Source organism: Pelodiscus sinensis, chromosome 31 (assembly GCF_049634645.1).
Source record: "Pelodiscus sinensis isolate JC-2024 chromosome 31, ASM4963464v1, whole genome shotgun sequence".
Lineage (NCBI taxonomy): Eukaryota > Metazoa > Chordata > Testudines > Trionychidae > Pelodiscus > Pelodiscus sinensis.
This window is the reverse complement of record NC_134741.1, coordinates 10744144-10768210: the sequence shown is the minus strand read 5'-3', so window position 1 is coordinate 10768210 and position 24067 is coordinate 10744144. Positions and strand designations below refer to the sequence as shown.

The 24067-nt window shown below is 48.4% G+C and overlaps 1 protein-coding gene across 1 annotated transcript; it reads left to right on the top strand.

Annotated features, from left to right (window-relative positions):
- Positions 1 to 955: 955 nt before the first annotated feature.
- Positions 956 to 22743, top strand: LOC142821508 (zinc finger protein 773-like). The gene is made up of 6 exons (XM_075912649.1): positions 956 to 1331; positions 9403 to 9462; positions 11489 to 11689; positions 18149 to 18349; positions 19586 to 19699; positions 19997 to 22743. The coding sequence occupies exons 3-6, from the start codon at positions 11503 to 11505 to the stop codon at positions 20506 to 20508; spliced, it is 1014 nt and encodes a 337-aa protein (XP_075768764.1). The 5' UTR covers positions 956 to 1331; positions 9403 to 9462; positions 11489 to 11502; the 3' UTR covers positions 20509 to 22743.
- The last annotated feature ends 1324 nt before the right edge of the window (positions 22744 to 24067 follow it).

Below are 24067 nucleotides of genomic sequence, written 5' to 3'. Positions count from 1 at the left end.
CTGTTGAGGACCAGCCTACTGGGGGGAGGCTCTGGCCACTTCCTTTCCTCATCTCTCTCAGGCTGTGTCTACACTGCAGGGCTACGTCTACGCTGCAGGCTTTTTGCGTAAGAGCAGCTGTTCTTGTCCAAAAACTTGCAGAGCATCTACACTACAGGGATGTTCTTGCACAAGTAACTTTATAGTACAGCATCAGACAACAGGGCTTCTTGCGCAAGAGTTATTCCTCTCCCCATGAAGAATAAGCCCTCTTGCTCAAGAACTCGTCCACAAGGAGGCAGTGTGGACGGGCCACAGTGGTTTCTTGCGCAGGAGAGCGTCCACAATGCTATGCGTGCTCTTGCAGAAAATGGCCATCAGAGCTTTCCTGCGCAGGAGAGCGTCCACAATGCTATGCGTGCTCTTGCAGAAAATGTGGCCCCCTGGCCTTTCCTCCTGGCTGTGCACGGGGGTTTATTTCCCTTCTGCAGCTGCTGGGGAGCCCGGCGCTGGAGCAAGATGGACACATGACCAGAAGTAAACGGTGTCATGTCACCCCTCTCCAAGGGCTTTTCCCACCATCCTCCTACCAACAGGGATTAGTTTGGCCCCCACCAAACCCAACTATCCTACAGTTGCATTAACCCAACATGTGGGACATTAACTCGGGAGAGGGCAGAGAGGCTGGTCACTGGCACATGTGGGGCCAGCAGCCAGCTGGCTCCCTGGGCTGTCCGTGCAGTTAAAACAAGCATTGCTCTGGCAGAAATGGGGCTGGGGCTGGGCTGTGGGAAATATTGTGGGGTGGCGGCTGGTGCTGACCCCCTGGGACTGGCTGTGCCTGTGGCACTGGGTGAGAGTTCGGTGATTCTTAGGGGCTGGATGAGGGTTTGTTATGACACCAGGACCAGCCCAAGACCAGGAGATGGGAAGAGGCAAGTGTGAGACCCTGGTGTGTCTGTGGGGATAGGGAGGGGGCATCTCCTGCCTGGCACAAGAAGCTCCAGACCCCAGAGAAGCTAGGCAGGAGAATTGTGAGCAAAATACTCTGTTGGTTGCTTCCCTCCCTCCTCCTTGTGCCCTAGAAGAGGAGTCGTGCCCCGAACATTCCTCTTATCAGTGTGAGCTCTGGGGGAGGGAAGGACAAGCCAGGGCAGGAAGAACTTTCTCTCTACTGGGCTTAGATGCTGGGTGTGGGCCAGGGAGGGAGGGGGATGGTGCTGAGCGGAGGGTTAGGTACAAACTGAGGGATCTGCAGTGGCCCCACACCGAGCTAGCTCACCAGAGGCGCCTCTATTCCCAAGGACCAGGCAGGAGCGCACCGTGTGTGTGTCCGGCTGCTGTGTTCTCCTGTGAGTAACTTTCCTTCCCTTCTCTGGGCCAGTAAATCATTGGTGACGGTGCCATAGGACTGGCTGCAGGCACTGGGTTTGCTTTCGGCCGGGAGGTGCCAGTGACTTGGGGCAAATGCTCCTTTGGGATGGGCAGAAACCAGAGTGTTATGGGGCTTGGGGAGGGGCAGATGTTATGAGGGCAGGGGAGGGGAGCTGTGAGGGGATGGGGGCAGGGCGAGAGGGGGAGGGATGAGGGAGGCAGGTGTTTGGTTTGGGACTGGAAACCCCTGGTCCAACAGGCTCCTGGAGGCGCCAGGCAGCACCGCTGGCCGCGGTGTTGAATGTCTGGTTTGTGGCTCCGCAGGCTCCCTGCCAGCCCCTGCACAGCCCATGGGGCAGCCCCTGAGCCAGCATGGCCAGCTCTTAGCATTGGGGTAGCTGGAGCGGGGGGCATGTGCTCCCCATTGGCTGGGCCAGGGCCAGGCAGTAACTGCTCCTGGGCAGTGTGGTGAGCAGGGCTGGCCCCTCTCCAGGCACCCTGGGGAGGCACCTCCAGCCCCTCCCCTTGCACCCAGTTCCCCCAGAGCCTGGCTGGCATGGCTGCCCCACTGCTAGCCCCACTGCTTGGCATGGTGCAGTCATGGGGCCAAGGGAAGGAGTGTCCTTGGGTGTGGGGATCAGATGAGAGTTGGAGGGGGCCTGGAGTGCAGAGGGCAGGACGGAGGGATACGGGATGTTCCAGGCCATGTCTGGCTTTAGTCACAGGTATCCCCAGGCTCCCTGACCTGCTCTGCACCCCATTTCTGCTTCCAGCATGACCCTTGGTCCAAAAAGTTTGTCAAGCCCTGAACTAGCACCATGCTCATCCCCTTATGACCCACAGTGCACCCCCCCCATCCTACCCCACCCCCTCTCTGCCTGCTGGGATGTCCTGAGACAGGCACAGGACTCTGCCTCCCTGCAGCCAGCCCCATCCCACGGGGTTCTGGCAGAACAAAGGGGGGGCTCTGGTCACCCCCCTGAGTTTCTGCCCCCCCTCAACTTGGCTTTCCTCCTCTGCCCCCGCTCTTCTTTGGGCAAGTTCCTTGCGAGGAGCCAGCCCCATCTGCCAGCCTCCCAGGGCAGGAGAGGCCAAACCACAAGCTTACCACAGGTGCCTGGCCTGACTCATCTCATTTCCCCAGACTGGCACCCAGGGGCATTCTCAACTCATGTCACCCCCCTCTATCACACAGGAGTTGGGTTTATCCCAAGTGCAGGCTGGGCAGCAGGAGCTGCCCTTACCTGGGCACCAAGGGGAGCCACCACAAAGGAAGACCCTGGCTATGTCTAGACTGGCATGATTTTCTGGAAATGCTTTTAACGGAAAAGTTTTCCATTAAAAGCATTTTCAGAAAAGTGTGTCTAGATTGGCACAGACACTTTTCTGCAAAAGCACTTTTTGCGGAAAAGTGTCTGTGGCCAATCTAGATGCGCTTTTCCTCAAAAAAGCCCCGATCGCCATTTTCGTGATCGGAGCTTTTTTGCGGAAAAGAAATCTCTGCTGTCTACACTGGCCCTTTTGCGCAAAAGTCTTTCGGAAAAAGACTTTTGCCTGAACGGGAGCAGCATAGTATTTCTGCAAAAGCACTGACAATCTTACACGAGATCGTCAGTGCTTTTGCGGAAATTTAAACGGCCAGTGTAGACAGCTGGCAAGTTTTTCCACAAAAGCAGATGATTTTGCAGAAATCTTGCCAATCTAGACACAAGCCCTGTGTTTATACCTGGCTTTGAACCAAGGACCTTTTGCATATTAAACAAATATGATAACCACTACACCACAGAAACACACTTCGGCTATGTTTAGACTGGCATGATTTTCCACAAATGCTTTTAACGGAAAAGGTCTTCCGTTAAAAGCATTTGCAGAAAAGAGCGTCTAGATTGGCACGGACATGCCAATCTAGACGCGGTTTTGCACAAGAAAGCCCTGATCGCCATTTTAGCCATCGGGGCTTTTTTGCTCAAAACACTTCTTAGCTGTCTACACTGGCCCTCTTGCGCAAATACATTTGCACAAGAGGGCTTTTTCCTGAACGGGAGCAGCATAGTATTTGTGCAAGAACACTGACAATCTTACATGAGATCGTCAGTGTTCTTGCTGACGTCAGTGTTCTTGCGCAAATTCAAGAGGCCAGTGTAGACAGCTGGCAAGTTTTTCCGGAAAAGCGGCTGTTTTTGCGGAAAAGCTTGCCAGTCTAGACGCAGCTTTGGGTGTCAAGAAACACCCCTTTATGGCCTTCTACTGCTGGATTTAAATTTGGACTAATATTCTGTTACTAATTCTTTGGCCAAGGTCTTGGGGAGAAGAGGCAGAGCAAGAGCAGGGAACAAGATACCCCCCCACCCCCACTACTTCTCTAGACATTCACTCCCAACACTGGGGAGGGGGGGGGCGCATGTCATATCCCCATCATTTTCCCCTTGCAGGGATGGACCTTTGGGGCAGGCCCAGACTCCCTGGCCTCTCACTGACCTTCTGTCACCTGCACAGAGAAACCCTGCTGGATTTTTAGTCACACACCTTAACCACTTGGCCAGCACAGCTGTGAATGCAACAGGGCCCCAGGGCCAGGGAAGCTGGTAAATAATCCCAGTGCCCAGGCCTGACGTCATCTGCCCCACAGAATTCACACAGCAAACCTGGCTCCCAACACACAGGGGCAGTTTGGGGGCTCGTTCCTGGGCCATGTGGGTGAAGCATCAAATCAGCCCCCTCCTGTGGGGCTGTGAGTGTTGCTGTCCCTGCTGTACAGACAGGGACATGGAGGCAGGGAGAGGTTCACTGAACAGACCAAGGTCACACAGTGAGTTAGAGCCCAGCTCTGCCCCCAGCTCCCTGCCCCACCCACCGATGTGCTGACTCCCTCGCTGCCAGGGGCTATTGGCATTGGCCTCTTCTCTCGGTAGCCAGGGTTCAGCCAGGACTGAGACTGGCACATTCCAGCCAGGGGCTGCCCAGGTCTGCAATGAGAACAGCGGCCAGGCCTCGCCCAACCCAGAGTGACGGGTGCAGGCCTTAGGCCTGCTGACTCCATGTTTCTGACCCTCGAGTGCCGTACCTCGGTGTTTTCGTACCTCGGTACCTTCAGTGGTCTGGACTGTCAGTGTCAGCGTCGTCTGGTCAGGGTTGTCCTGGTGCGCTCCTGACAGGACCTTTACTCCATCGGTGATAATAAACTTTTGGCTGCGTGCGTAACAATCGGTACTCCCTTTATCTAGAGTGTTAGACCCCGTGCACTTGGGTCAACACAAGAGATATCTGAGAGGCCCCGGAAACCACAGATGCAGGCAAGGATTGAAATCAATTGAGCAGGTTTATTGTCAAATGCGAAGCTCTACCAGTTGGTAACAGAGATCAGTACAATGTTACACCACTGGGCACTATGTCCCACGTTGACAAGGTACCAACACCAGGCAGGCCTATTGCCATATAACAGGTATTAACAGCAGTTAGTCAAAGTTAAGCTACTGTGCATTCTGTAAGTTTAGGCAATGACACCTGCAGTTCAGGCGCCTAGTGCGCCCCCCCCCCCCCCCCAAGGTCGGCCGGAGAGCACCCTCTGCGGTGTCCTTTTATAGACAGGTACAAAAAACTTTCATCATTTCTTTACGTACCAGGTTACCACCCTCTGTTGCCTAGTTACTGTTGCATAAATTGCAAGGTTCGTCCCCTGGAGGCTAGTCTAATTTGCCCACAGAAGAGAGTCACACTTTCAGGCTGGGTCCAACTCAATTTTATTGTTTACAAACAATGGTCAGCCAAGGAGCTATTGCTCAAAGCAAAGCCGACCCCGGGCGTTGGCTAGTTAACTTCTTATATAGACTCTTAAAACTGTCGCGTATGGTGTGCTAAAACATAATTGGCTGTTTTAACTTTGCTCTTAACTTCCTTCTCAAGCTTGGTTCATTACCAAATAAGGCTTGGTACAGCATACAATAGCGCTTATAGAACAAGTATAGCAATTCTCGGAAGTTGCAGACTTAACAAGTACAACAATTCTCAGAAGTTGCAGACTTAAACGTGGAGCGTGCAGTTCTATTTTTACTCAATGGAGATGGGTTTAGCTTTCTGCTACATTACCACCCCTCATCTTATGGAAGGGGGGCTTACTTACTATCCTTCATGCTGTCAATCTCGACCCGGTCCTGAACCTAGGTCGGTATGTGCATTAGTTTTTAGGGAGTTTTTGTACCAAGACATTTCTTATTAAGATGTTCCATTACTCCCCTCTGGCTTACAGTCTGTACCCAGTGCCTCCCTGTGTCCTTCCATGCTCGACCTAACTTACACAATTGCACAGTTATCAATAGGGCTTCTTTCTTGGCTCCTGTTACTGAACCAAAGTCTTGCTCACTAAATTGCAGGCCTGTTGCTGTTTTAGGCCTGCTGACTCCATGTTACTGACCCTCAACTTACTACGTTCCCCCACTTTTTGTCCTTTTATGGGGAGGATGTTTACCCATCGTCCCGGAAAAGCATAATGTATGAACTGAAGGTGACCCAGTGGGCTAAACACTGTCATGTGGACACCTTTGTTGGACCATTCACACACTCATGCCCCATCTGTCCCTTAGTCTGCACATTCCCTCGTACGACTGATGGACAGATTTTATTTTCCAATTCTGTTAGGTCCCTTATGGTGGGCTTGGGAATGTTAGACCCGGGACCATACTGAAGAATGCAGGGTTTTTGTTTTGTTTTGTTTTGGTTTTTTTACTGAGTTTTAACAGGTCTCAAATAATTAATATGGAAATGGTGTATTTTTTGTAGAATATTTAGGCATATTTACACAGTGTGTATATGTATAAAAAGCATAACCTTATAACCATTTGTAACTTGGTATTGTGATTTGGCTCGTGTGGTATTGCTGATAGCCACACACACCAATTAGGGCATGTATAGTTACCGTTTTTACTATTCTTAATAATAGACTGAGTGTTTTTTAGTGATTTTAAATGTTGGTATAAGCATTGTTAGAGTGTGTCTCACAAGATTATATATATAAGAAGCAAAACAGAAATTTGGAGTAGTGACATTATAAATGAGGCCTTTTATAATAAATGTTTTGTACTCCATTACTACCCAGTGCTGTCCATTCATGTTATACATCAGCCTTACTGCTGGTGGTCACCCTCTGCAATAGACTTTTCTATGCAGGAACCAGGAATGGCTAGCATCTCTGTTCCAGTGGTTGCAGTGCTCTGTGACACCAGTCAATTGTTTCTTATGGATTATGTCTTCCAGACAACTTACTGAATGGACAGTAACCTGTTTATTAATTATTGCTGTGTCAGGATTCGGTATTGGTCCCAGACACCGAACAAAATTGTTTGGAATAATATGTGCCTCAGTTTGGGTCCAATGTCACTGATCCAAATCATGACGGGTAATAACAGGGTTTTATTTTTTAACTCAAGTTGTAGTTTTATACACTTAATTTTCTTTTGTGATTCTTTCTCTATTTTTTTAAACCCTTTTTTATGTTGCTTCTAGTTGTTGATTTTTCACCTATTATGGCTAAACAATTTAGTAGTGCTATGCACATTGTAAATTATGTACAGCAAAAAAAAAAATACAATAATAATACAGTGATACAGCAACAATAGTGGTACAGCAAACAACAATTGGTTTTACATAATAGCTAAGTTTAAATGAACTAACAATGATTTCGAGCTGATTGCCAACTTAATTGTCCATATATGGGACATTGAAGTGAACCATCTTTTATTTATAAAGTACTTCATTTTTCTTCTCTTTTCTTGATGCTTAGGCATTTCTTCACTGTGTCCTGGTATCTTTTAGGGTATGTCTACACTACAATGTTAGTTCGAACTAACGGACGTTAGTTCGAACTAACATTCATAGCCGCTACACTAGCGCTCCGCTAGTTCGAATTTGAATCGAACTAGCGGAGCGCTTAGTTCGAACTAGGAAAACCTCATTTTACGAGGATTAAGCCTAGTTCGAACTTACTAGTTCGAATTAAGGGGTGTGTAGCCCCTTAATTCGAACTAGTGGGAGGCTAGCCCTCCCCAGGTTTCCCTGGTGGCCACTCTGGCCAACACCAGGGAAACTCTATGCCCCCCTCCCGGCTCCAGACCCCTTAAAGGGGCACGGGCTGGCTACGGTGCCCGTGCCAGGTGCAAGCCTGCCAGCACCCAGCCAGCAGACCCTGCACCTGGCACAGCACAGAGCCACCCACCCGATGTCCCCCAGCCCACCCCCTCTTCCCGGGACCAGGCTGGCGGCTCCCGGGAGCTTGCCCTGGACCGCAAGAGGCGGGCACCTTCCTGGGCTAGTGCGGACATCGTGGACCTCATCCACGATCTCCGCACTAGGCACAGGAAAGTGGCCGTCTAGGGCAGGAGAGCTGCCAGCCTGGCCACCCAGGAGCAGGTGTGCATGAAAATCAAGGGGGTCCACTGAGACCCCCGACCCTGAGCCCTGAGCTTACAATGGCCGTCCTGGGTCAGACCAAAGGTCCATCTAGCCAAGTAGCCTGTCTGCCGACAGCGGCCAACCCTAGGGACCCTGGAGGGGATGGACCGAAGACAGTGACCAAGCCATTTGTCTCGTGCCATCCCTCTCCAGCCTTCCACAAACTTTGGGCAGGGACACTACTCCTACCCCCTGGCTAATAGCACTCCATGGACCCAACCTCCATGACTTGATCTCACTTCTCTTTAAACTCTGTTCTAGTTGTAGCCTTCACAGCCTCCTGCAGCAAAGAGTTCCACAGGTTGACTCTTTGCTTTGTGAAGAACAACTTTCTGTTACTAGTTTGAAGCCTGCTACCCATTCCTTTCCTTTGGTGTCCTCTAGTCCTTCTATTATGGTAATTAATGAAGAACTTTTCTTTATGCACCCTCTCCACCCCACTCATGCTTTTATAGACCTCTATCCGATCCCCCCTCAGTCTCCTCTTTTCTAAGCTGAGAAGTCCCAGTCTCTTCAGCCTCTCTTCATATGGGACCTGTTCCAAACCTCTGATCATTTTACTTGCTCTCCCCTCTCCCACCCTCTCTCTTCCCCTCTCCCACATCCGCTTCCCAGTCTCCCCGAGTTTTGTTCAATAAAGAGAGATTCTATTTTTGACCACACATTTTCTTTATTTCGTACATCAGGAAGGGGGGCTAGGGAAGGGTAAGTGGAAGGAGGTGAGGGAGGAATGGGGTACGAGCCCCCGATGGGGAGGACTGGGTTGGCTCTGTGGGCTCCTCGGGGTGGAAGCTCTCCTGCAGCCCCCCAATTGCCCCCTCTCCCCAGATGGCAGCCTGCGGCAAGTGCAGCCGGTCTGATGGCCGAGTGCTGTGATGTGCCCAGTGTGGGCACTCACGGCACTCCAAGACAGGACTGCTTTGCAAGCGGGGCAACCCTGAGAACTGTCTGTCCGGGGTGGGAGTCGGATCCCTTTAAGCACAGCCCTCGGCTAGCCTGAGGCAGCAGCTCCATGCTCTAAGTCCTCATCTGATGCCCTGCCGGCACTGCTTCCGGCCATCCTTAACCCCGGTTCAGGGTCCACTTAATGTGGACATGCTAGTTCGAATTCGAACTAGTTTTTTAGTCTGGATGCGTTAGTTCGAATTAGCTTAGTTCGAATTAGCACTGTAGTGTAGACATACCCTGAGCGAACAGATCCAACTGCTTGCAAATAGAGATAGGGGTTTGCAAACTCTGAACCTCCCCTTGGTGTCAAGGGATCAAAATAGGTAAAGTTAATGTCATAACAACGTGTTCCCCCAGCGCAGCTCTTGGTTATGACGAGAGGTGGTAAGTGACTGAGAGAAACCAGGTGAGAGGGGATGAGGTGGGAAAAGTAAATCTCACTTTCAGTTTGTGTCTCCTGGAGCGGGGATGAGGCTGCAGAGATGTTGGCTCCATTTCTGGGAGGTGCCCAAGCGAGAGAGGACACAGGTTTCAGACCTTTTCATACCTAACACTTGTCTGGTCTCTGATACAAGTGAAATGCAGAGTTCAGCGTGGGGACATTGTTATAAAGAGGAGAGCCTGGAATCTCACCTCCCTTATCCCTTCCCCCACCAGACACTCTGCCCTCGGCACTGGAGAGAGCAAGAGGAAAATCCCTGGGAGCTGTCAGACAAGGTGAGTTTGCAGGTGGAGATTCTTTAAATGAGAAAATTCCAGTGAAAACATCTTCACGGGATTGTCATTGAAGTTACCAACCAAACCCAGTGACCACTGTGCACACAGCCCTACATCTCACCCAGGGTATGTCTACACTACCCCGCTAGTTCGAACTAGGTGGAACGAGGTGTACCGGTAGTTCGGAATAGGAAGCCTAGTTCAAACTACCTAGTTCGAGCCCCATGTAGCCGCGCTGCACGGGGTACGAACCAGCGGGGTTTTAAAAATGGCGGCTCCCCGCTTATGCAAATGAAGCCCGGGAAATTCAAATCCCGGGCTGCATTTGCAAGTGCGGTATGCCTACATTACCCTCCTAGTTCGAACTAGGAGGGTAGTGTAGACATACCCCCACAGATCAGTGAGGAGCCTCAGGGGCACTGCATGGGGACCTGCAGACACTTTGAGAATCACTGATCTACGGGGTGTGATGCTAAAGGCGTGAAGTTAAACCATACAACGGATGGCACCTTCAGGCTCAGATTTCACTGCTCGGCCAGTTTCAATATGGGGTTGGTTTCAAACAATAAAAAGGCTGAAAGGCTGAGAGCTGTCTGGCTTCCATGGTATCAGTTTGTTCATGGTGAGAAACCGCTGGATCCCCAAGGGCTCTTCGGTTTAGTGCAATCCTGGGCAAAATACAGCCCATGGGCCGTATCTAGCTCGCCAGGCCATTAGATCTGGGCCACTGATGCTTGGCGACCCATGGGCTTCTTCCGTGCTTGCCACTACCCACCCTCAAGCCACTAAAAGCGAAGGTGAGCCTGGACGTGAAGCTGGAAGGCGGCAGGCACTGCTTCCACCCCCAGGACAATCTCATTGGCTGGTTTCTGGCCAGAAAGGAAGCACTGTGCCCCCTGTGCCCCCTCCCCTCCGGCTCATAGTTATTCACACACCCACATGGCCCTGCAGCCTTTGCAAGGATTGGGCAGGCTCCCTGCCTGTCTCAGAGAGGTGCTTGGCTGCTGTTCGGGAGTCACTCAGGTAAGTCTCCTGGCTAAAGCCTGCCTCTGGCACCCCAACCTCTTTCTGCCCCCTCCCCACTCCTGCCCCCCACTCCACATACCCAAACTCTTTGTTCTCTTCCTGCATTCAAGTATGCAAAAAGCTCTTCATGGTCAGAAACCCTCAGCCCCTTATTTCTCCACTCAGCTGGTTCTCTAAATTAACTTTTCTTTAAATATCTCATGAGTAGTTTGCTAATCCAGTGCTCCAAATCACACCTGCCTCCTTCACCCAAACTCCTTCCCAGACCCCTCTTTCCCTCCTGCATCCCAAACCGTCACCCAAAACTCCCTTCTTCTTTCACTGTCCATCCCATACGCTGTATTTCCTGCTTAATGTCTTGGAAGATTGCAGCTCTCAACCACTTTCCAAAATCTTGGAGTTCTTCCCTTCCCTCCCCCATCATCAAAATGAATTGCTCACCTCTGGTCTAGTGGATATAGTTCAGTGAGAGCTAATAACTGAAAGCTACAGCCGGAGAATTTCAGGCTAGAGAGGAGGCACAACTATTTGATGGGTAAGAGGATTAGCTGCTGAAACAAATGAGCAAAGAAGTGGTGGGCTCTCCAGCTCCTGATGTCTTCATATCAACACTGGGTGACTTTCTAGAAAACATGCTGTGGGGGAACAGAGCTTTGTGCCTGGGTAGCTGGGCTAAGTATAATGGCTTGTGCCACAGAGGGGACAGACTGCATGGCTAATGATTGCTTCTGATGCCATGAATTCATGAATTTTAAGGTCTTATCCTGCAAACACTCAGCACACGTGTTTAGTATCTCTGGATACTGACTAAAGTTTAAAGAGACAATAGAGGCATTACTAATGCCAAACAAAGGTCTGTGACCAAGGGAGACATTGATAATAATCCCCCAGCAATTTAATGTCTCCTGGTGGGTATAATTATTTTGGTGTGAGTACATTTTGGTGTGGAAAGGATTAAATCCCTTTTTGAAATATCTCCGATTCTCCTTCTCCCCGACAGGCTGCAGAACACCCATGTCTGACTCCAGCTCAGCCCCTGGCCTGCAGAGCCAGGGACAGGAAACGGCTGTGGCAGAGCCGGTGAGCTTCAAGGAGGTGGCTGTGTGTTTCTCTGAGGAGGAATGGGCTTTGCTGGACCTGGGCCAGAGAGCCCTCTACAGGGATGTGATGCAGGAAAATTATGAGGCTGTGAGCTGGCTGGGTGAGGATTCCTGTCCCCTTGTGCAACAGAAGCTGGGTGGGCTCTGGAGCAGCTGGGTTGGGTTTGGTTCAGGGTCCCTCATTGCCCAACCCCCCAATATCAGCAGTATCTGCCCCAGTAATCCTGGCTCCTGTGTGAGAGGAGGTTCAGTGACATAATAGTGGTGCTGCTCTTCCCACAGCCAAGGTCTCATTGAGGTTCCCACCATCTTGCCCATGTTGTGCCTTGGTCAGAGGTGTCAGTGGAAGGGCCCAGGCAGGAATGGCAGGTATCAGAGTTGTGGGGCTGGGTGTAGCTGCTCTTAGTGTCCCCTTGTGCTTGTGCCGCAGAGGGGACAAACTGCATGACTAAGGACCGCTTCTGATGCCATGAATTCATGAATTTTAAGGTCTTATCCTGCAAACACTCAGCACACGTGTATAATAATATGCATCTGAATATGCATATTAACTTCACTTCATCTCTGTTGTGGAAAGAGTTTATAAAGTCTGTGTCAGATGAGAGAACCAAAGTTTGGGCTGCAAATCAATGCACGAAGACTAAGGATTATAAATACTGCAGCCCAAATTCAATTAAACCTATCTCCATGTTCAGGCAGATGAATATGTGGCTTGTTAGCAGCAACATTAGGTGCTGAGAACTGAATCCCATTGTTGCAGGCAGGGTAATGTAACTGAAGCCAGATATTGAGAAAAATAAATATGGCTTTCCGATCTAACTCATGTGTGGTGTTTATGGAATATCTAGACTCAGCGATTGCCCAAAACTGCAGAGTTCAGCATGTGTGTCACCAGCAACAGAGCCTGGGCAGAATTGGGGTGTGGAAAGGATTAAAGCCCTTTTTGAAATGTCTCCAATTCCCCTTCTCCCCCTGTGTCAGCCGATGGTCAGGGCAGTGTGTGTGTGTGTGTGTGTGTGTGTGTGTGTGTGTGTGTGTGTGTGTGTGTTACACCTGAGTCTTCAACTGCTGGGACACAAGGCCCTGTCACAGTGGGCAGTCTAGGAGAGACTGACGGGTGCCCTGAGGAGTTTAACATCCGTGTCTTAGTCTGCTAGGATCAGGATCCCTTCGCAGAAGGCAGCCAACAGGCTAACAGATGCCCCAGAATTTATAGGAAGAGCTTATTAACATCTCAGATTTTAACTGCTAGGATACAGGATCCTGTCGCAGTGGGCAGCCTAGGGAAGACTGAGAGATGCCCCTACAGATCTGTCCTCTGGAAGCGACACGATCCAAATGCCCCAGCTCTTCCTATATATGTCCCTTATGACCGGCTGAAGTTCTTTTAAATTGTGCTTGGTTCTATTACAGCAACTGTGGGCGTCAGGTTACAGCTTAAACAGTTACAGGTTTATTAAAGAAGCTTATAAATCCTATGGTTACAATGGCTATTGCTCTATTTCTTAACTGCTAGCAAATACAGATCTTATGGTCACACAGGATCAGTAAAGAAAGCTACCTTGTTGAGGTTAGAGCATGCAGGGACAAAGTGAGAAAGGCTAAAAGTCAGGTAGAGTTGGACCTTGCAAAGGGAATTAAAACCAATAGTAAAAGGTTTTATAGCCATATAAATAGGAAAAAAAAACAAAAAAAGAAGAAGTAGGACCACTAATTACTAAGGATGGAGTGGAGGTTAAGGATAATCTAGGAATGGCCCAATATTTGAACAAATACTTTGCTTCAGTCTTTAATGAGGCTAATGAAGAGCTTAGGGATAATGGTAAGTTAACAAATGGGACTAAAGATATGGAGGTAGATATTACCATATCCAAGGTAAAAGCCAAACTTGAACAGCTTAATGGGAGTAAATCGGGGGGGCCCCGATAATCTCCATCCAAGAATATTAAAGGAACTGGCACATGAACTTGCAAGTCCATTAACACAAATTTTTAATAAATCTCTAAACTCAGGGGTTGTACCATTTGACTGGAGAATTGCTAATATAGTTCCGATTTTTAAGAAAGGGAAAAAAAGCAACCCGGGTAACTATAGGCCTGTTAGTTTGACATCTGTAGTATGTAAGATCCTGGAAAAAAATTTGAAGGAGAAAGTAGTTAGAGACATTGAGGCTAATGGCAATTGGGACAAATTACAACATGGTTTTACAAAAGGTAGATTGTGCCAAACCAACCTGATCTCCTTTTTTGAGAAAGTAACAGATTTTTTAGATAAAGGAAATGCAATGGATCTAATCTACCTCGACTTTAGTAAGGCATTTGATACAGTACCACATGGGGAATTATTGGTTAAATTGGAAAAGATAGGGATTAATATGAAAGTTGAGAGGTGGATAAGCAACTGGTTAAAGGGGAGACTACAGCGGGTCATACTGAAAGGTGAACTGTCAGGTTGGAGGAAGGTTACTAGCGGAGGTCCTCAGGGATCAGTTTTGGGGCCAATTTTATTTAATCTTTTTATTGCTGATCTTGGCACCAAAAGTGGAAGTGTCCTAATAAAATTTGCAGATGACACAAAGTTGGGAGCTATTGCCAATTCAGAAAAGGATCAGGATATCATACAGGAAGATCTGGATGATCTTGTAAATTGGAGTGATAGCAATAGGATGAAATTTAATAGTGAGAAGTGTAAGGTTATGCATTTAGGGATTAATAACAAGCATTTTAGTTATAAGCTGGGGACACTTCAGTTGGAAGTAACGGAGGAGGAGAAGGACCTCAGAGTCCTGGTTGATTATAGAATGACTATGAGCTGCCATTGTGACATGGCTGTGAAAAAGGCAAATATGATCTTGGGATGTATTAGGCGAGGTATTTCCAGTAGGGATAAGGAGGTGTTAGTGCCATTATACAAGGCACTGGTGAGACCCCATTTGGAATACTGTGTGCAGTTCTGGTCTCCCATGTTTAAGAAGGATGAATTCAAACTGGAACAGGTACAAAGAAGGGCCACTAGGATGATCCGAGGAATGGACTACCTGTCTTATGAAAGGAGACTCAAGGAGCTTGGCTTGTTTACCTTAACCAAAAGAAGGCTGAGGGGGGACATGAGTGCACTCTTTAAATATATTAGAGGGATAAATACCAGGGAGGGAGAGGAATTATTTAAGCTTAATACCAATGTGGACACAAGAACAAATGGATATAAGCTGGCTAGTAGGAAGTTTAGACTTGAGATTAGATGAAGGTTTCTAACCATTAGAGGAGTGAGGTTCTGGAACGGCCTTCCAAGGGAAGTAGTGGGGGCAAAAGATCTATCTGGCTTCAAGATTAAACTAGATGGGTTTATGAAGGGGATGGTTTGATGAGATAACATGATCTTGGTAACTCAGGGTATGTCTACACTACCCCCGTAGTTTGCCTCGTGGAACGAGGTGTACATCTAGTTCGGATTAGGAAGCCTAATCCGAACTAGCTAGTTTGTGCCGCGTGTAGCCGCGCGGCACGCAGTCCGAACTAGCCGGCATTTAAAAATGGCGCCGGCCGGCTTTATGCAAATGAAGCCCGGGAAATTCAAATCCCGGGCTTCATTTGCAACTCTGTATGACTACATTACCCCCCCTAGTTCGAGCTAGGGGGGTAGTATAGACATACCCTAATTGACCATTAATTATCAGTGGGAAATAGGTTAATGGAGGGATGATAGGAATTACTAGAGAACTTTCTGGGTATCTGGCTGATGAGTCTTGTCCACATGCTCAGGGTTTAGCTGATCGCCATATTTGGGGTCGGGAAGGAATTTTCCTCCAGGGTAGATTGGCAGTGGCCCTGGAGGTTTTTCGCCTTCCTCTGTAGCATGGAGTACAGATCACAGCTAGAGGATTCTCTGCATCTTGGGGTCTTCAAAGTATTTGAGGGCTTCAGTACCTGAAATATAGGTGAGAGGATTATTCTGGGAGGGGTGGGTGAGATTCTGTGGCCTGCACTGTGCAGGGGGTCAGACTAGATGATCATAATGGTCCCTTCTGACCTTAAAGTCTATGGCTATGTCTATACTGGCATGAATTTCCGGAAATGCTTAAAACAGAATAGTTTTCGTTATAAGTATTTCCAGAAAAAGAGCGTCTACATTGGCAGGCTGCTTTTCCGGAAAAGCCCTTTTTCCGGAAAAGCATCTGTGGCCAATGTATACATGCTTTTCCAGAAAAGAGCCCCGATCGTCATTTTCGCGATTAGGGCTTTTTTCCAGAAAAGACTACTGGGCTGTCTACACTGGCCCTTTTCCGGAACAGTGTTCCGGAATAAGGACTTATGCCCGAGCGGGAGCAGCGTAGCTTTTCCGGAATAGAATCTGATTTTGTACAGTAGAGCGTCGTTGCTTTTCCGGAAATTCAAGGGCCAGTGTAGACAGCTCGCAGCTTATTCCGGAAAAGCGGCTGATTTTCCGGAGTAAGTGGCCCAGTGTAGACACAGCCCCCGTGTCTATGAATCTATGAGGAAGAAGGAAGATAGAAAATAGAAATAATGGTACCAAGTGACAGCTTAATCTTTAAAGAGTTCTATTCTATGCATGCACTAAAACAAAAGGACACATACGGGTACAATTTTTACCCCTTTCTGCATCGCTCGGTCCCAGCGTGTCAGGCCAGTATAGGTCCCTCAATTCCTCAGAAAGACGAAATATGAGGTGGGCATTCCCGTGGACCTTGGGAGGTCAATCACCTAACCCGACCAGCAGATAGATAGATGGTAGATAGATGCTCAAAGTGAGTGTGCTGCTGGACCCATCTTTATACCCATTGGGTCACGTATTTCTCTTTCTTATCTGCGATGCCAAATGGTGCTGGTCCATCTTTGTGACACCAGTTCTTACAAGGGAGTTGTGAACTAAATTTGCACTTGTAAGAGAGAGAACTAAATTGGGAGAACTGGGCATTCTTTTCTCAGTGGGAGATTCCTCTCCCAGGGACGACTGTATCTGATCGTATGACTATAGGTGCCAGCCAGGGCAGTTCTCGCAGCCTCGAGGTCAGCTTATTGCCTTAATCGTTCTTTCTCATATCTATGTTTTCAGCTTACCCAGGGTCAGATGAGCTGGCATATCCTGGCCTCGCATCAAGGCTTCAAAGGCTATGCTGATTTTATTGCTTCTTTCTGCCCTGCATTCTCCAGGCACTTCAGAGGGGCAAACAAGATGGATGTGATGGGGGGGCCTGTCTGGCTACATTCCACCCCCTGATACAACACACCAGTCCCGGGAATGCAAGATGATGGTGTGCCAGCACCTCTTGCCCACCTTGAAGGAATCTAAAAGTACCCAGTGGCCTGATTAGAGGGCTTGGGGTCGAGGAATTGGCTGGGATCTTTTCCCAGCGCTGTATATCAAATGTGCGCAGAGGAAATGGCTTCATTAACCAAGCATCTTACAACACACAATATTATACAAAAGGCAATTACAACAATCAAAATAATCAAAACAGTGGTTACGATAGAATGTAGGAAAGGTGTTAAGGAGAGTCCTAGCTGTTGGGCTAAGCAACTTAGCCATGAGATTTCTCCATCTTTAGTTACAGCGTGTAACACTTTAACTGCATCATTTATGGCAGACACGTCCTGTTCAATCTGCCCTGACTGATTTACATAGAAACAGCAAGACTGATTAATTACAGCACAGACTCCTCCTTGTTGAGCGAAAATTGCATCTAATGCTATCCTATTTTGCAGGGCAAAGTGGACCACTGATTGGATCTGCTCGTTGAGCAGGCCTAGGGCATCTGCAATGTGGTTGAAAGCTATTTCTAGTTGCCCTGACACATTTACTATGGCTTGTTCAAGTTCAGCTACACCAAGGCAGAAATGCACGGGTAAATCGATGAAAACCTGTGGGGCGTCTCACAAGAGGGTTAATAGTAAATTTCCTCTTGGATCGATGCAGGAAGCTTCCAAGGTTTGTAATACCTGGAGCTGTAATGTATGGGTGTACCGTTAATCCTCTAGGCACCGCATGTCCTAGGGAACACCAACCTGTCCAACCCACTGGCAGGTATTTCTAAGCCTTTACCCCACAGATGAAAAAGAGTCCAGGTTCTTTGCTAAGGATAGGGGAATATGGTCCCTTATACCACCCTCTTCCCATGTGCCTTTCTTTAGGGGCATGATACACAGTACAATAGCTGCTATTAATGATGGAGCACTGGACAGCGAACAACAGATCCTGTAGGATCTGATCTGGTTGAAAAAGGTCTGCCCTAGCACACTGGCCAGGTAGCAGGCTATTCTTATATACCAGTGTGGGGTTGTAGATGTGTCTGGTGCTGGGAACTATAAAGAGGGAATTATTGTACCAGGCACTGCTCTCTGGATACTGACTAAAGTTTAAGGAGACAATAGAGGCATTACTAATGCCAAACAAAGGTCTGTGACCAAGGGAGACATTAATAATATTCCCCCAGCAATTTAATGTCTCCTGGTGGGTATAATTATTTTGGTGTGAGTACATTTTGGTGTGGAAAGGATTAAAGCCCTTTTTGAAATGTGTCCAATTCCCCTTCTTCCCGACAGGCTGCAGAACACCCATGTCTGACTCCAGCTCAGCCCCTGGCCTGCAGAGGCGGGGACAGGAAATGGCTGTGGCAGAGCCGGTGACCATCGAGGAGGTGGCTGTGTATTTCTCTGAGGAGGAATGGGCTTTGCTGGACCCGGGCCAGAGAGCCCTCTACAGGGATGTGATGCAGGAGAATTATGATGCTGTGAGCTGGCTGGGTGAGGATTCCTGTCCCCTTGTGTAACAGAAGCTGGGTAGGCTCTGGAGCAGCTGGGTTGGGTTTGGTTCAGGGTCTCTCATTGCCTGAACCCCCAATATCAGCAGTATCTGCCCCAGTAATCCTGGCTCCAGTGTGAGAGGCCGTTCAGTGACAAATAGTGGTGCTGCTCTTCCCACAGCTAAGGTCTCATTGTTGTTCCAGCCATCTTTCCCATGTTGTGCCTTGGTCAGAGGTGTCAGTGGAAGGGCCCAGGCAGGAATGGCAGATATCAGAGTTGTGGGGCTGGGTGCAGCTGCTCTTAGTGTCTGCAGGGTCCACTTGTGCTATTGTGCTGAGCTCCTGGAAGGAAGGTACCAACTCAGAGTCCTTCCCTGCCTATAGTAGATTCTGTGTAAGCCAGAGAGGCACCAAATGGCAGGCCCAACTGGCCACAAGAGGAAGGCTGCTGCTGCTGGCAGAGTAGATTCAAGGCTTCAGAAGGGGAGCTGAGCTGCAGGAGCATCTACGAGCAGCAGAGAAGCAGCCCATCCAGTCCCCACTTTGGCTGGCCACAGGAACAGACCAACACTGCCCTGACTGTCTGCAGGACTGACCGCTGTTGTGGGCAGCTGACAGGGCCCACCATGGCACAGTCAGTCAGGATCAGGAGTGTGAACCATAGGCAGGGCCTGAAGTGGCCAGCCAAGGATTCAATTTCCCGATCAGAGAATTACCCTGGCCTCCTTCTGGCTCAAGTAGAGCATCTAAGCCCAAGAGCAGGGCAAGTCCAGCCCCAAGCTAAGAGCTTTGTGGGCAGAGCCCATAGGGATCTAGAGCTCTGCTGGATCCTGTCCTTCCCAGCACTAGAGACCTGACATATCGCAGCTCAAATATGAGTCCTGGCTAGATGCATCTGTCAGTCCTGAAAGTCTTAGAACTCTCCCCTTATGAGCAGTGTGTTCCTGTCCTGCCCAAGTATGCAACAGGCCCTAAGGGAGACTGAGTTGTATCCTGCAGAGTGCAGCAGAGCGCTCAGTTCCCCATGGGAGTCTGCTGGGCTATTCCCAACATGGTAGTGGTGCAGGGGGAGGATGGAATTAGTGTGTCCTGGGATCTTGTACCAGCCAGAGACCAGTCTCTGGAAGGTTGGGAAGGAGCCTGTCTGGATAGGAGACTCAGATCCTGGCTTTGGAAGCAGGAATGGCACAGACCTTAATGAACAAGCTCACCACTTGGTTAATTGCTCCCCAAATAGGATCTCCAGTCTCCAAAGTTCATGTGCTCTCCTGGGTGGAGCAAAGGGAAGAGATGCAGATCCTGGATCTCCAAGGATGTGAGGAAGGGGAGATCATCAGTGACACCCACACAGGTGAGAAATCAGCTAAAGTGACTCAAACCAATTTCTGAGTTTGCATAGCAGATGTTGGTTGTGTGTTTTCATCAAGTCTGACTGGCCCTTCAGCCTGTCTTCAACTACAATCTGAGAGTGCTGGGTGGGGAATGAGTTATGGGGGTGCAGGGTGAACTCAGCTCATGATTATTGAATCTTTCCAGCCATTCTTTGGGTTTGTACCCCATTTTGTCCCCCCAGCTGTTCACCATTCAGAATTTTTCTTTCAGCTCAGCTCAGATAATGACTCCTGTGTGCTTTCTCTCTCCATTCCAGTAGGTGATGGGATACTGAATGACAACAGTGAGAGGAGTCTTCAGGAGGAAGGACCTGAACAAATGGCTCCATGTGCGGTGTTAGTGGGAAGATCTGAAGGGCATGTTTCTCAGAGTCCTGAGCAAGGAGAGACTTGTGAGAGTCAGTGTAGTCTACAAAGGCAGCAGGGAAACCATCCAGGAGCAGGACAGGATAAATCCAGTCACAGGAGCAGAAGGTTGAAAACAAACACCGAAACTGTTCAAATGAAAATCCCCCATCAACATTCACCTTGTTCTTGCAGTGACTATGCAACTCTTATTAAACATGAAAGAGCCCACACAGGAGAGAAACCCTTCAGCTGTTCTGAGTGTGGGAAAAGCTTCTGTCACAAGTCACAGCTTGTTATCCATAAGAGAGACCACACAGGGGAGAAACCCTTCAGATGCTCTGACTGTGGGAAAAGATTCAATTACCGGTCAGATCTTGTTAGACATAGAAGAGTTCACACGGGGGAGAAACCCTTAAGCTGATCTGACTGTGGGAAAAGCTTCAGTCAGAATTCATACCTTGTCATCCATAGGAGGAGTCACACAGGGGATAAACCGTTCAGCTGCTCTGACTGTGGGAAAAGCTTCAGTCAGACCTCAACCCTTGTTAGACATAGGAAAACCCATACGGACGAAGCTATTCACCTGCTCTCACTGTAGCAAATGCTGCAGTCATAGGTCACACCTTGTTATCCATGAGAACTCTCACAGGAGAGAAATCCTTTAACTGCTCTCACTTTGGGAAATGCTATAGCGATAGTTCAAGCCTTGTTGCATGTAGTTGAATCCACATAGGTGAGAAACCCTATAGTGGTGGTGAGCAAAATTTTTCTCTGTTGACAGAATCCAGCCTGCCTAAGGCTTTGATCCTGTTCACAAGGCAGTGCCAGGTCCCACCTCCAAATGAAGATGTACTGAGGGGGAAGGAGCTTAGCCCCACCCCCTCTTCATGCTTTGTAACCACTAGGGTGTGTCTAGACTACAGGATTTTGTCGACAAAAGTGGACTTTTGTTGACAAAACTATACCTGCATCCACACTGCCTTTGAGTTGTATCGACATAACATTGACAAAACTCAGCAGTTTTGTTGACGTATGTAAACCTCATTCTACAAGGAATACTGCCTTTTGTCGACAGAGTTCTGTCGATAGAAGGCATTATTGCATCTACACTGTCCTTTGCGTCCACACTGTTATGTCAACAAAGCAGCTTGCTTTGTCGACAGAACTGGATGTAGTCTAGACACTCTATGTTGACATAAGTTTTGTCGACAGATTCTGTCGACAAAACTTATGTCGACGTAAGCCTGTAGTCTAGACATACCCTTAGAGAGGAGGCAGCGCTTGGCTGAGTCTTTGCTATACAACCTGAGGCCAGCACTAGAGGCCACATGACCATGTCAGGGGTGCCTCTGGGGCTGGTCCTGGGCTGCATGGCTGAAGCAGCAATACCTCCAGCCCTGGACTGAATGGGTGCAGTAGTGGTGCCTCTGTTGTCCTGGGCTGGTTGTATTCTGTGTGGCTGCTGCTGCAGCAGTTGAGCCTCCCTCCAGTGTGACCAGAACAGTGTGACTGGAGATGTTGCTGCCAGGAGGCCCAAAGCCAGGTAATATTTGCTGTCCTTTCCAGACACTCCCTCCCAATCACTTCAATTCCCTTTCTCCCAGCGGCCAGCATCCCCAATTTGCACTGACACCCTCCTTTTTTCTTGCACCCTTTCTCCTGGCCACACATTGCATCTTCCCCCTGGCCAGACACCTGCCTGCTTCTGCATCCCAGATCCTTCCTCAAGTCCCCAACCCTTTCTTAAGGCCCCTGTCACATTATTAGATTTTAAGGTGAGCATACTCACTTTAAGATCATTGCTGTGCTCACGGGAAACTGTTTGCCCCAAATTTGGTACAGAGTGGGCCATGCGAGGTGTCAAATGAAAGCTGATATTGTGCTAATTCTATGTGTGCTATTCATGTACTTGTTTGGAGTTTGTATGAGGAGTTACGACTATGGGCTCTGCTGATGCTGTGTATGGACTGCCTGTCATGAGGAAGGAATGTCCAATGAGTGACTATGCTAATCAGTATGGCTCCAAGGACAATGGTTCTCAAGGTGGCCAGTACACAGCTGAGGAATGCGTGTGGAAAGCTGCAAAGCAGCCAGGGCACAATGGCTGCTGGCATATGAAACAGACAGGACACTTGAACATGTGATTATCTCCAGCTTGGGAGACACCAGAAATGAATATCAAACGCCATGAGGGGGGCTCCATCTTGTCTTCAGTCTTGCTACTTATCCCAGAGGCAGCCTTGCTAAGGACAGAGACACAGGAAGGATTGCTGACCCATCCTGACATACGATGTACACCAAAGACTTTTATGCTAGCAGTTTCTAACATCTCTGCTAAGATCCTGCATCAAGAACTTGCTGATTGATGTATACAATGTATTCTCCTTAACAACCTTACTCTCAACCTTTTCTTTCTTGTATTAATAAACCTTTAGATTCTAAAGGATTGGTCCACTGTGATCTGGTGGGTAAGATCTAAAGTATAAATTGACCAGGGATTCATGGCTGGTTCTTTGGAATGGGGTGGATCTGTTCTGGGTTGGAGAGATTGGGCTGTATAACCCCTCACCTTTGTGTAATCCCAGGGCTGATTGTGGCATAGGAAGAGCTGGTGTATCTGAGGGGTTTTGCTCATGAGGCTTCCTGCAGGATGGATTGGCAGCTGAAGTGCTCAGTGTGACTGGTTTGTGGCCTATTTTGGAAAGGTATCCAGTCAAGGACTGTCAGCAGTTCTGGTTTTGAGCAATTTGCCTTGAGTGGATTCCATCAGCAGTGCTCAGGCCTGGTCCGGCCCAGCCAATCACAGCCCTGCCCTCTCCAAACCTTCTGTAGATTACTGTTGCTAATGGAAACTCACTGTTAATTACATAATTAGTCAAGCCATTTTGCTAGGACTGCATCTGGGCAGTTGCATTTAAATTATTAAAGAGATTAAACTTTTTAACTTTCTCATGTTAGTTGATCAAACTTTATTTTAAATCAAGTACAATACATACTGTGGAGGTAGGCCTCACTAGCCTGGGCAAAGACTGAACCGTACGCAGTGCATCCTGCATCAGAAGTGAGCTTCCTAAGCAAGTTGAGCAAGAAACCACAATGCTGTTAAACAAACAAACAAAAAATCGCGCTGCTTGCACTTTGTTATCGGGTCAAGCAGATGTTACCATCTAAGAGTAAAGTGCCTTACTTTCTCTTTTCTCTGTAAATTTCCACTGTGACTTTGTAAGAAGGTATAAATATCTCAGGCGTTTGAGTGTGAAGAGGGGCTTGTATCGGTAAGGGGTAACTCCCTGCCATCTGCAACACCCCCCCCCCCCAGCTGGGATATTAAAATGGTTTTGTCTGACTTGAACCCTAAAGCTAGCGTGCGTTTATTCCATGACAATTCTGATGCCATGACTCAGATCCACACATCCTGCTTTTCACTCGGGAAAAACCATAGGCACTCTCTACCTAACTCCAGGCACTGCAAGCAAGGTGAGGGCCTTTTAAATCCCTACTTTGAGAATCAGTAGAGGGTTTCCTGTTGGCTTCAGGAGCTTGGTGGAATTGCTGGATCTGAACTTTTAAACTCAGGTCAGTTCAAAACCAGTGTGCCTGCTTAAAGAATCCCCACAGTTCTGTCAGGAATTTGGAAATTAGAACATTCTGGAGGGAGAGTCTGGTATATAAGTCCGGTTGTTAAATCATGCATTTGTTGAGTGTGTGAATGTATCTGACTGAGTGCATGATTCCTGAGAAATGAGTGTTGAGTCTTATCACCTCCCTGGAATAGACTCCTGGGGCATCCATCAGCCACCGTGGCTGCCCGCTGCGAAGGAGCAACCAGCTCTAGCAGTTGAAGTCTTGGATGGTATGAGGTCTCAGTGGTGATGAGGAGGTGTCCAAAAGGAAAACTGAATCTCAAATTAGGAGTATAAAAGACTCAGAAAAAAACAAAACAAAAAATAAAAAAGAAATCTTAAATTACATTTAAAACA

Coding starts and splice junctions, on each gene's coding strand:
- LOC142821508 (XM_075912649.1), top strand. CDS start 11,503: ATGTCTGACTCCAGCTCAGCCCCTGGCCTGCAGAGCCAGGGACAGGAA. Junction 11,690..18,148: donor TGAGGCTGTGAGCTGGCTGG/GTGAGGATTCCT, acceptor TCTTCCCGACAG/GCTGCAGAACACCCATGTCT. Junction 18,350..19,585: donor TGATGCTGTGAGCTGGCTGG/GTGAGGATTCCT, acceptor CTCCCCAAATAG/GATCTCCAGTCTCCAAAGTT.